At 57.4% G+C, this 10,267-nt stretch overlaps 1 protein-coding gene and 1 long non-coding RNA gene across 2 annotated transcripts in view; one reads left to right on the top strand and one right to left on the bottom strand.

Annotated features, from left to right (window-relative positions):
- The first annotated feature begins 6 nt into the window (after positions 1-6).
- LOC113489220 overlaps positions 7-10,267 on the top strand; it is an 11,355-nt gene continuing 1,094 nt past the window's right edge. Inside the window, exons 1-3 of the long non-coding RNA XR_003400015.1 lie at positions 7-239; positions 527-735; positions 1,162-4,569. This is a non-coding gene — a long non-coding RNA (uncharacterized LOC113489220). The remainder of the gene's footprint in view (positions 240-526; positions 736-1,161; positions 4,570-10,267) is intronic.
- VAT1 (vesicle amine transport 1) lies at positions 2,163-9,398 on the bottom strand. Its single transcript, XM_026864773.1, has 5 exons — positions 9,194-9,398; positions 8,696-8,866; positions 8,521-8,610; positions 7,364-7,605; positions 2,163-6,353 (listed from the first exon to the last, which is right to left on the bottom strand). The coding sequence occupies exons 1-5, from the start codon at positions 9,384-9,386 to the stop codon at positions 6,252-6,254; spliced, it is 798 nt and encodes a 265-aa protein (XP_026720574.1). The 5' UTR covers positions 9,387-9,398; the 3' UTR covers positions 2,163-6,251.

The raw sequence follows: 10,267 nt of genomic DNA, 5'->3' as shown, positions 1-10,267 counted from the left end.
CCCCGGGCCGCTGTGACGCCTGCCGGGGCTCGGGGGTGACCTGCCAGGCCCCCTGCGGCCACGCCTTGTGCAGGACGTGTTTTGCCGCCGACAGCCCGCAGCCGGCCTGCTGCAGGGCGGCCCTGAGCTGCGGGATCACGGGGACGTTCAGGGTCTCCTCCTGGTCCCAGAGTCTGCCTGGCTACTATCGAGACCCAACGCTCCAGGTTTCCTACATCATCCCTGATGGGGTGCAAGGGGTAGGTACCCACACCGGGGGCTTCCCCGTCCCGCTCAGGACCTGCGCTGGGTCCTGTCAGCGTGGATGGGGCAGGGAGAGCAGCTACAGCCCCGTGGCCCACGTGCAAAGCCGTGGAGGTGTTGACCCATGCGGAAGGCAAAAATCTCCACGCCGGGCTTGGGAGCAGCTCAGAGTGACTGGCAGAGCCCATGGGGGCCGCAGTCATGGGCTGGACAGAACCTCAGAAGCCAGCTCTGAGGCCCAGCACTCAGGTGGTTGTTTAAAATGCTTTTTTCCTGTTCTAAGGTTGGTGATCCCCACCCAGGACAGCCTTACAAAGGGGGAAAATTTTATGCCTTCCTGCCTGACAACAGGGAAGGGCAGAAGACAGCATTGCTGCTGAAGAAAGCATTTGAGCATGGGCTGACATTCCAGATCAAGTCCTTCAATGGAGAGGAAAGAGTGACATGGGGCCTTATCCCCCACAAAACCTCCTGGGATGGAGGCAAAGACAGGTATGGCCCAGCTTGTCCCAAGCTTCTAGGCATGGGGGTGTTTTTTAGCAATGGGAGGAGGAGAACCATGGGCTCAACAAATCCTGTACGGGCTCTGCCAGGCTCCCGCAACGGCAGAGCTGGTGCCTCCCTTTGCGCGGCTCGGGGCAGCTGTGGCGTGGCAGCCCAGCGCTGGCACCCTCCAGCCCGTCCCATGCCAGGGACAGGAATTCCGGGCCCTGTCACCTCCAGCTGTCCTGGCGCTGCCCCTGACAGGCTCTGCCGCCAGCCCCGGGCGCCGGCTGTGCCTGCGGGCAGCAGCAGGTCCCCGGGAACGGCACTTCCACCCTCAGCCCCCGGTGAAGGGATGGGGTGAAAATAAACGGCTGCTCTCCTCAGCAGTTCCAGCCCCCCGGCAGGGTTTACACCGCTCCCTTCTGCCCCCAGGAGCGGCTATCCGGACGCCCAGTACCTGCGCGAGGTTTGCACGGTGCTGAAGAGCCTGGGCATCGCCTGAGCCTCCCGCCACGGCCCCGCCTTCGCTTCGCCTTCCTTTCCAGCTGGCAAAACGGCAGCTTAGCACAGATGGCTCGGGAAAAAGCAGGTGTTTGTCCAAGGCGCTCCCGTGTCCCCAGAGGCAGCCAGAAATCCACACACTAGTGACAGCAGCAACCTCCATCCCCACCCCCTGCCAGCCTCGGCGTAGATCAGAGCTTCCCCGAACCTCCAGCTCCTCAGGCCGCGGGGCCTCGCCAGCTTGCACCAGCACCAGCTCCAGGCTGAGCCCAGCCTGGCTTTCGGCGGCACAACCCACGCCCGGGCAGGAGCCTGCCTGTAGCCCAGCTCATCCCCCACCAGCCGCTGCAGGCAGGTTCCAGCTCAGCCAGAGCCTGGGCCAGAGCCGAGCTGTGCCTGGACTCAGCTGCTCATCAGACAGATGGACCCCGGCTGCAGCCCCTCCCCGGCACCCGCTCGGGGCCAGCAGGCAACTGCTGCTCTCTGGGGAGAGCATTAGTGGCCCAGGACAGCTGCCTCCCCAAGAAGGGACAGTCTTGAAGGGGAGAAACACAAATAAACAACATTTGTTCCCGCATTTCTAGTCGTGGTTGTTCACACCTTGTCCTTCCATCACCCCAGGCCCCCATTTCAGTCTCCACTGCCTACAGACACCCTGGACAGAGAGTAAGTGCAGAGGCCAGCTGAGGGGTTTGCAAACAAAATCCACCATCCCTGCCCTCCAGAACAGGGCAGTGGAAGTTCAAGTGCACTCCAGGCAACAATTAACAGCTGGCTTTGAGAGCAGAGGCATCCTCTCACCCTGTGAGAGTTCGAATTTAGAAACTGAGCCTGTCCACCCACCGACTGCCTGGAGAAGCAGTAAAAGCATCCCAGAGGCTGAGCTGCAGGCAGAGGGGATCATTCCAACAGAAGAGTGAGCAGCCGATCACTGAGGGTTTTGTTATGCTTTTAATTAACATTGGAGACACATAAGGCATATGGTAACATTAGACAGAGGAGCATTACACATTATAGTCATGTAAACAGCATTGGCACATTTGCTTTCTGTCCAACTTGGTTACACGCACAAAGCAGAATATATTTTTTAAACAAAGGCTTTCCATGTGTCTGTAGGATGAGCATCACTCGTATCACACGTCAGCAAATCAACACGACTCAGACAGCACAGACCAGACCGTACGTGCGAGAGGCTCACGCATTTCACATCATTACTTGCCCCTCGCGCTTTGCCATCACCAGGGCTTGGCACGCTGGAGTCGAGATCAGGCAACAAGAGTGGTTTTACACCTCTGAGAGCAGCTGTAAGTGGGCCAGGATCCTGCACCAGTTAAAGCCTGAGGCCCACAGTGCTTCTTACTTCTCCCTGGTCGATGAGCTCTGGTTTAATACAGGTGTCCGAAATGCAACCTCCGGCTGAAGTCCTTCCCCGCCTCGGGGCACGGGGCAGAGGCCGTGCTCCTCTGCAGGAGCTGGGGCTGCTTCCACTCCCCTCCCCTCCCACAGTTCCTCAGCACGCAACGTGAGCCAGCTCGAGAGAAACCAGAGTGAAAAGCGTGACAAAAGCTGCCTGGTGACAGCAAAGGAGTCGCATCTTGCCCAGGTCCTGCAGTACCAGCCTGGGAAGGCGACGGCAGGAGTGGCCCTGGCCCGGGCCCCCCGCGCTGAGCGGCCCCCGGCAGCGGGCAGGGCCACCTCACGCTTCCCCCTTGGACTCTGCACGGCCCAACCTGCGGGTCAGACAATCAATAAAATAAACATTAAACTGCACTCACAGCTGGAATGGCACAGGCACCTCTCACTTCCTCAATAGCACGACTTCACCCTAAACAGTTAAGCAACATTGAGTGGAATGATTTTTATCCTGGGGTTTTTGTTTGTTCTCTGCTTTGGTCCTTAGTATACAAACCTGCTGGTTAATATTGAATTAAGACACTTGGAAGTTGTTTTACATTGGTTCTATACTTATTGGCCCATAAAATGTTTGTCCATTAAAAAAAAAAAAAAGGTAGAACAACAAAACCAGAAAACAACCAACCACAATCGCCCAGAGCAGAGCACTGATCAGCGAGGCAGTAGAGAGCAAAGTTATGTTTAATCTTGGTCTTTCTGTAGAAAAGATTGTTGCTACCAAGGAACATAAACCAGTCAGCGCTAAACTCTAACAGAGTCACCGCTCAGCGCTCCCGCCCCGATCAGGGCTTCAGGAAGGCGTAGGCAGATACACGAGCAGCTTCCCGAAGAGTCAGGAGCTGGGACGGTTCCCCGAGCACCAAGGGGCGGCAGCAGGTAAAGCCTCACTCGAGGACCAGCCCGCACCCAAGCGCTGCCCTGGGGGAGACGAGGACCGGGGGGCCCAGAGCGGCTGGGACAGCCCCCGAGAGGCTGCACTGAGGGACAGGGAGCGCCTCTGCCAGCGAGTCAGCTACACCAGCGGGACCACAGAGCACTGGCAGGAGTCGTAACAGGTTTTTGGCAATACTTAGAGAGGCCAGAATGGAAAAGGCTCCAGTGACTTCCTAGTCCTTACAGGCATGTGGAAGAAGGCACTGAGATGCTGTTTTCCGTGGTGTGGCGCGGGGCAGCAGGTCGGGGGGTCCTGCGGGAAGCTGCGAGGCTCCCGCCACCCCCCCCCGCTGCGCTGCGAGAGACCGACCGTGGGCGCCCGGGAGCCAGGGCCCCACGTAAGGCACTGAGCACGCGCCTGGCCGGGCAGGGCAAGGAGGGGAGGGCACTGCGAAGCACAGCGCGAGAGTTTTCCCCTCTGCAAGTGTGCAGAACCTGACGATGCGCAGGGCTGTGCCGGTGAGCACGCTGCTCTTTCATCAAGGTGAAGTCCAGTTTCTCGGAGGAACGGGTCCAGACTTCCCATTTCAGCAATTTAGACAGTCCTTCTGTTGTCAGACCTGGTAAGGCAGCATTAGACACTGTTGGATTTAACCTAAATTAGCACGACAGGGCAGGCTGAAAGGAGAAGCAGCAAGATTTTGGCTTCAGAAAGGTTAGAAGTTGTGCTTGTGAGTTTCATCAGACCATGTTTATGAAGTTCACGTATCAGGTGCGAGAGATGGACTGAAAAGGATCTGTCAGGGCTCCAGCCCTCCTCCGAGCTCGCAGGGAATGGGGTGTCTTGGTGCTTAGAGGCAGCCAGGACCAGCGCCGCAGAGGCCGTGCCTACGCGCTGCGGCAAGGCGCGGGGCTGGGCACGGAGCCCAGGCACAAGCTGCACCGAGACAGGGCCCGGCGGGAGGCTGGAGCTGGCAGGGGAAGGGGCCCCACTCTGCCCAGCACAGGGGTCCCCAGCCCCGCGCTTGGCTGCTCGGAGCCGAGGGGCCTCACGTGGGGCCCCTGGCCCAGCCAGCGCCTCCCCTCCCCGGGCAGGCTCAGCACCACTCCCGGAGCCCGAGCCCTTCCAAAGCGGCGGCAGCTCTTGGCGCCCTCTCGTTTACCTTTTCAAATCCAAAATGAAGCTTAAAAGCCCGCAGCACCTACAGCCCGTGACAAAGCAAGCACAAACAGCACCACAGTCGCCCAGGGCTGAACACAGGGTCCAGCAGGAAGCGGGGGCACCACCAGGGCATTAAGTGCTCACAGAACGAGGCTTGGGTCTGGCACAGCCACATTTCCAGATGCAAGGAAGAAAAGAGGAAGAGAAACCGAGTTCTGGTCTGGGAGGAGCCCCCCAGGCAGCTCCTAAACCCTCGGTGCTGGAAGAGAGCCCAAGGTCCCAAGACTTGCAGTGTCAGGGGAAGAATAGTCGAGCCCTACAGCAGCACCGAGCCAGGAGGTGAGAGCCGGTTTGAGGGGGGACCTGACGAGCTAGCTACGAGAGAAGGGAACACACAATTTAAACTGCTCAAGACGCCCAGGCCAAGGGGCTTGACAGAGAGCTGGGCAGTTCACCCCCTCCAGCAGTACGCCGGCGTTACCGAGCGGCCACGGAAGCAGGCTCACAGGACTGATTCTTGCAAGTTCCTTCCCAAACCGCAACACCTCCCCAGCACACAGGGCAAGCACAAAGCAAGCAGTAATGGGGGCTTATTTTGTTCCCATCTTGCTGGCGTCCAATTCAACACTGCAGCCCTTGGAAATACAAGCACGAGGGTGAAGTTTAACCTTAACAATACCAGCTTGGAGCCCAACATTAATAAAGCACAGAGCCAACATCAATTGTTCCAGTCGTTTGAGACACAGTTGAGTCCTTATGGTCTCTAAAAGTCAGACACGGTTTAGATCTCCCTACACAGTTTGGAATCAGAAAATGGACAAGATCAAGTTACCCAACTGAAACTTTTCTTCTGTGTTCAGTCACAGCCCAGCCCAGCCTGTCAGGTTATTTGTCGGCTGCACAGAGAAGTGACTGCAAATTAAGTGCAATATACCATAGGCTCCAAAATGCCAGGATGGTTATTTACAAGGCAAAGACAACGTGACCTGTTACTATCTGACTGGTGTTAGAGGCCAAAGAAAGCAGAGGCGAGGGCGCGGGGTGCTCAGTGTAAGCGGAAGCGTCGCCCGCGCTAGGATTAAACTAGGCCAGCCATGCTTCTCCTCTGGCTGTTGAGGAAACGTCCTCAGTTTGGCTCATTCTCCTGCTGAATGAGCTTCTCAAAGGTGACAGTACAAACGCTTCAGCAGGGCTCACTGTGGAGATACTGGGCAGCTGATACAGGATGTCACATCTCGACTTTACAGTGACAGGCTACGCAGTTGTTAATCACCAACTGCCTGGAAGCTTCAGCTGCGCTGCCAGAGAAAAATAAAGTTAGTTTGGAAATTCAGTAGAGAAACAAGTGATTAGAAAGGCATACAAAAAAAACAGGCTTCAAAACAGAGAGCTAGGGCAGGAGGCATATCTGGCAAAGGGTCAGTCACAACGACAGCATGCAAACCTCATCTGAACTTTAACCACGATGTTCTTGCACTGGTGAGGATGGAAGCTACTGATCTGTCCATTTCCAGGTCCCAAAGAGATCAGGGAGTTAAACCATGAATTCACAATCTGCACACGTATCTTCTTCTTAGTTCTCTTCTTTTTTGGATTCTTCCTTGGGTGCCTCAGGAACCAGGATGACCTTTCCAACATTCTTCTTCTCTTGCATCTGCTTCATGGCATCTGCCACCTGGAAGCAACAGGAGTCTGGTGAGACCCAGACCCCCAGGCAGTGCAGTCCGGCCCCTCCCAGGCCCTCGCTCCCCCAGACTGGTCCAAGGGCCACCCAGGAGGCAGCTTTCCTGCAGTCCAAGCAAGTGCCAAGCATTCTGGTGCCTCTGCACAGACCCATTTTGGACAGAGTTGGGCAGCTACTCTGGCCTGCTCCAGAAACTCTCCTCAAGAATTCCCAGAGACCAACCGTCCCACACGCAGGGACACTCTGCTGTGCAAGCCATGGAGGAGCGAAGCGTGTGTCACCTCCTCTCCTAACAGGGGAGCACTGCAGAAACCCAGCCAACAGCTGGGACAACGCTTCTGCTATCTACACGACCCCAGAACAACACATGTCCAGACTTTTATTATTATTTTTAAGCAAAATGGCACCTGAGCCAGGCCTGGAATCTTCCTTAGGCTTTTGCATCGTCCTAGTTCTCAGGTACTAACACCGAGGGATCGTTACAAAGTCCTTTTCTCCCCAAGTCCTACCCCAGCAAAGGATTCCCAAGGAAAGAACTCTGCCTGGACACACAGAAGCAACACCACCGAGCACAGCAGAGCTTCCCCCCTTCCAACATCCTCATTCTGCTTCACTGCCTGGGCTCTTTCTCTCCTGAAGGGCAGCAGCAGCCTCCCAGCTGTCTGGTTAGTCACGGGGTGCAGACTCGGGGCAGTCACCCGTCCATAACCAGCCCCTCCGCGGGCTGCTGCTGCCCACAGAGCACCTGCCCCGTTCCTCAGGGACACTGTCTGGCATCGCCAGCTCTGTGCACTGGAGCAGAAGAACCCAGCCACTTTACTCCCCCTTAATATCTTAAAAGAAAAAAGGCACTGAATGCCTCCAACAGATGGTTATTAAACATTCGCAACAGCTCAGCCCCCGTGAACAAGGTGCTCATGCTGAGCCAGAGCTCGCTGTGCAGATAACAATTGCCTAGTCATTTCTGAGTGCTGCCAGCCTCTCTGTTAGCTCAGACTCACCTGATCAAAGGGCCACACAGAGTCTATTTTGGGCTTGATCTTGCCTTGACTGTACAGGTTAACCAGCTTGGCTACAACACCTCCGACAAGCTCAAATTCTTCATCCATGTATCCAAGGTGGTAGCCACACACAGCCTTGTTATGGTGTAGGAGCTGCAAGGCACTGATGCTGAACTGGTTCCACCAGGTTTTAGCCATAGCCATGAGGTTCTTCTTCTGCCCAGTGAGCAGGTTGGCTACCCCTAAAAGGAAAGCAAGACACAGATGAGCTGGAATGAACACAACAGGAGAGGCAGCGGGTGTCCCATGTGACAGCTCGGACAATACGCAGGGGAACGGCCGCTCACAGTGACCGAGGACAGAGGAGGGAACTGGACCACATCAGGATCTGCCCAGTCGACCTTCAGCAGGAACAGGTACCTGCCTCGCCCTCAAGACACACGGAATTTGGATTATCACACCCATATACTGCAAAAATACGGAACGACTCCTCTCTCAGGAGGGCAGCAGCAGCGCAGCGAGACTGGAGTGCTGGCAGGGGCAATGGGGGGTTACAGGTCTGGCCCAGGGCGGCCGGCAGGAGACCCCTGCCCTTCCCCTAGACCCCGCTCGCCACGCGGGACCACAGCAGCAGCAGCAGCACACTGGTGCGAGGATCTGGAATCCCACTGGGGGCTGTGTGAGGGCTTTGTCTACGGGACAAAATCACAGTGTTTCAGGGCTGGGGAATGAAGAGATAAGTATTCAGTAGCCTCAAACCTCATCACCCACACATCCTCTAGAAGAAAAGCAAGGCTCTATTAGTGCTGTGCATTAAGTCAGCCTGGACAAAGCAGCTGTGCCAGCGTTCCTCTGTGAGGACATTCCAGCTTCCCCTGCAGGCACCAGCTCATACTCGGAGAGATCTTGTGGTGGGAAGGAAGAGCCTTGGAGCCCGTGACCAGAGCTCCTGGGACACGGCACAAATCTCACTGCCCTCAGTCAACACATCCTAAAGACCTTCATGAAGCAGCAGAACTGCAACACAAGCAGCGACCAGCGACAGCGATGCTCCTGCAGGCAGGGTGTTGCCCGCGGTCACACGGTCCCTCCTGCACCAGAGCTGGGCACGCAGCTCACACTCACTGTGGCTCACACTCACCGTGGCTCACACTCACCATACGTGATGAGTTTGCCCATTGGCTTCAACAGGTTAAACGCTTTGGACGTATCAGATCCTCCCAGGGGGTCCAGGACAATGTCAACACCTAGAGGGAATTGAAAGGAACTAGAAGTGTCTTTGCACCTGAAGGAAAGGCAGGACAGCTGTAGAAGTCCTCCACCACACAGTACCTTTGGGAGAGATTTTCCGGACCTCCTCCGCGTAATCCATCGTTCTGTAGTCAATGGGGTGAGCAACCCCACTCTCCTTGAGCGAATCATGCTTGGAGGCAGATGCTGTGCCAAAGATGGTGACATTCTCCACGGTCTTGCACAGCTGGATGGCAGCAGTTCCCACACCACCTGCAAGCCAGCAGGGAGACAGACTGGGAAGCAAACAGCCCCAGCAGTCAGAAAACCCCCTGGTTAGGTAAATTATCCCTGCCTGTGCCAGGTGCACAGCGCCTGCAATAACGGCTCTGCCTGGGGCAGGCTCATGCCTGTGACACGCTGGGGGAGACCAAGCCCAGCTGCTGGGAAATGGCTCAGCGCTCGCCAGCGCCCGCGCGAGGGCCGCATCGCAGGCGGGTCCCGTCAGCAGGGCTCCGAACGCTTCTGCAGCCCTGCCACCCCCCAGAACCTGGATGGTGAGGCCAGGAGTCTCAGCACAGGCTGGCCAGAACTGTTTACCTGCAGCCATGTGGATGAGGACGCTCTGGTTGGGTCTCAGGTTTCCAAAGTCAAACAGGATCATGTAGGCAGTGATGTAGTTGACAAGAAGAGCAGCCGCTTCCTCAAAGCTCATCCCCTCAGGCATCAGGAAAGTCTGACTGGCCGGCACATTCACCACCTCTTGCCAGAGCCCTGACCTCGCCAGGACCATGACCTTATCGCCAACCTTAAATCAAAGCGAGGACAAGGCGCTCTGACACAAGCTGCAGGCTAGCAGTGGTGTCCCCCCGCCCGCGTTCACCAGGGCCCGGCACGCGCTGTGCTCCGCAGGGACCGCGGCGGCATCGGGCAAACGCTCCGCAGAGCCTCTTGTCATGGCCTGGCCCATGCCGGGAGCCTCGGGGGGGCCCGACTGCCAGCTGCCCCCCGACTGCCTGCTGCCCAGAGCAGCAGAGCCCCGGCGAGGCCGGAGGGATGGGGCCGTGTCCTGCCTACCCTGCCCGGGCTGGGAGCAGAGTCTGACACCGTGACGTACCGCTGCCCCTTGCAGGGACCGTGCGGCCAACGGCGGGAGGCCTGGGGCTTAACGGGATCAGCCCTGGAAACAGCACGACCAGCCTTCAGAAAACCTCCCAGGTCTAAGCCTCAGGCCTGGAGTCCCCCAAATCTGCTCTTACTCCGCTGGGCAAGAAACACCCACTTGCTGCGGGAGGGGAGGGAGGCGGCAGAGCCCGAAGCACTGTCAGCAGCAGAGAAGAGGCAGCGCCAGGGCCCCTCCGCTCCCCTCTGTGGGTTTGGCATTTACACTTGAATAAACCAAGATGTTCTCCTGGCGGGGGGATTCATCCCTGACACACTCGGGTTTTTCAAGGCGCTTTGTTTCGGTGCTTGTGCACCCAAGAATCATCTCAGAGCACCGTAACTGCAACAGCCCTAAAACCTAAAGGTCTGGGACACGCAGAGCCAACTCCTCTGTCGCCCAAGTTGCCCGAAAAGCAGCAGCCGCAGCCCCAACAGCGAGAGCAGCGACCCCGCCCGCGCCCCACCTCGGCGCCCCCCGACGCTCCGCGGAGCCGCTGCTCCCGCTCGCCC

The sequence above is a fragment of the Athene cunicularia genome, assembly GCF_003259725.1.
Source record: "Athene cunicularia isolate RWA chromosome 27 unlocalized genomic scaffold, athCun1 chr27_part1, whole genome shotgun sequence".
NCBI lineage: Eukaryota > Metazoa > Chordata > Aves > Strigiformes > Strigidae > Athene > Athene cunicularia.
The sequence above is the reverse complement of the archived record's forward strand: the minus strand, read 5'-3'. Positions and strand labels throughout refer to the sequence as shown.

What these genes read in the sequence shown, in the direction of transcription:
- VAT1 (XM_026864773.1), bottom strand. Translation starts at nt 9,386, where the DNA reads ATGGTCCTGGCGAGGTCAGGGCTCTGGCAAGAGGTGGTGAATGTGCCG. An exon ending in CCTCATCCACATGGCTGCAG is followed by an intron (nt 8,867 to 9,193) that starts GTAAACAGTTCT and finishes GCTGGCTTGCAG; the next exon opens with GTGGTGTGGGAACTGCTGCC. An exon ending in CCGGAAAATCTCTCCCAAAG is followed by an intron (nt 8,611 to 8,695) that starts GTACTGTGTGGT and finishes AATTCCCTCTAG; the next exon opens with GTGTTGACATTGTCCTGGAC.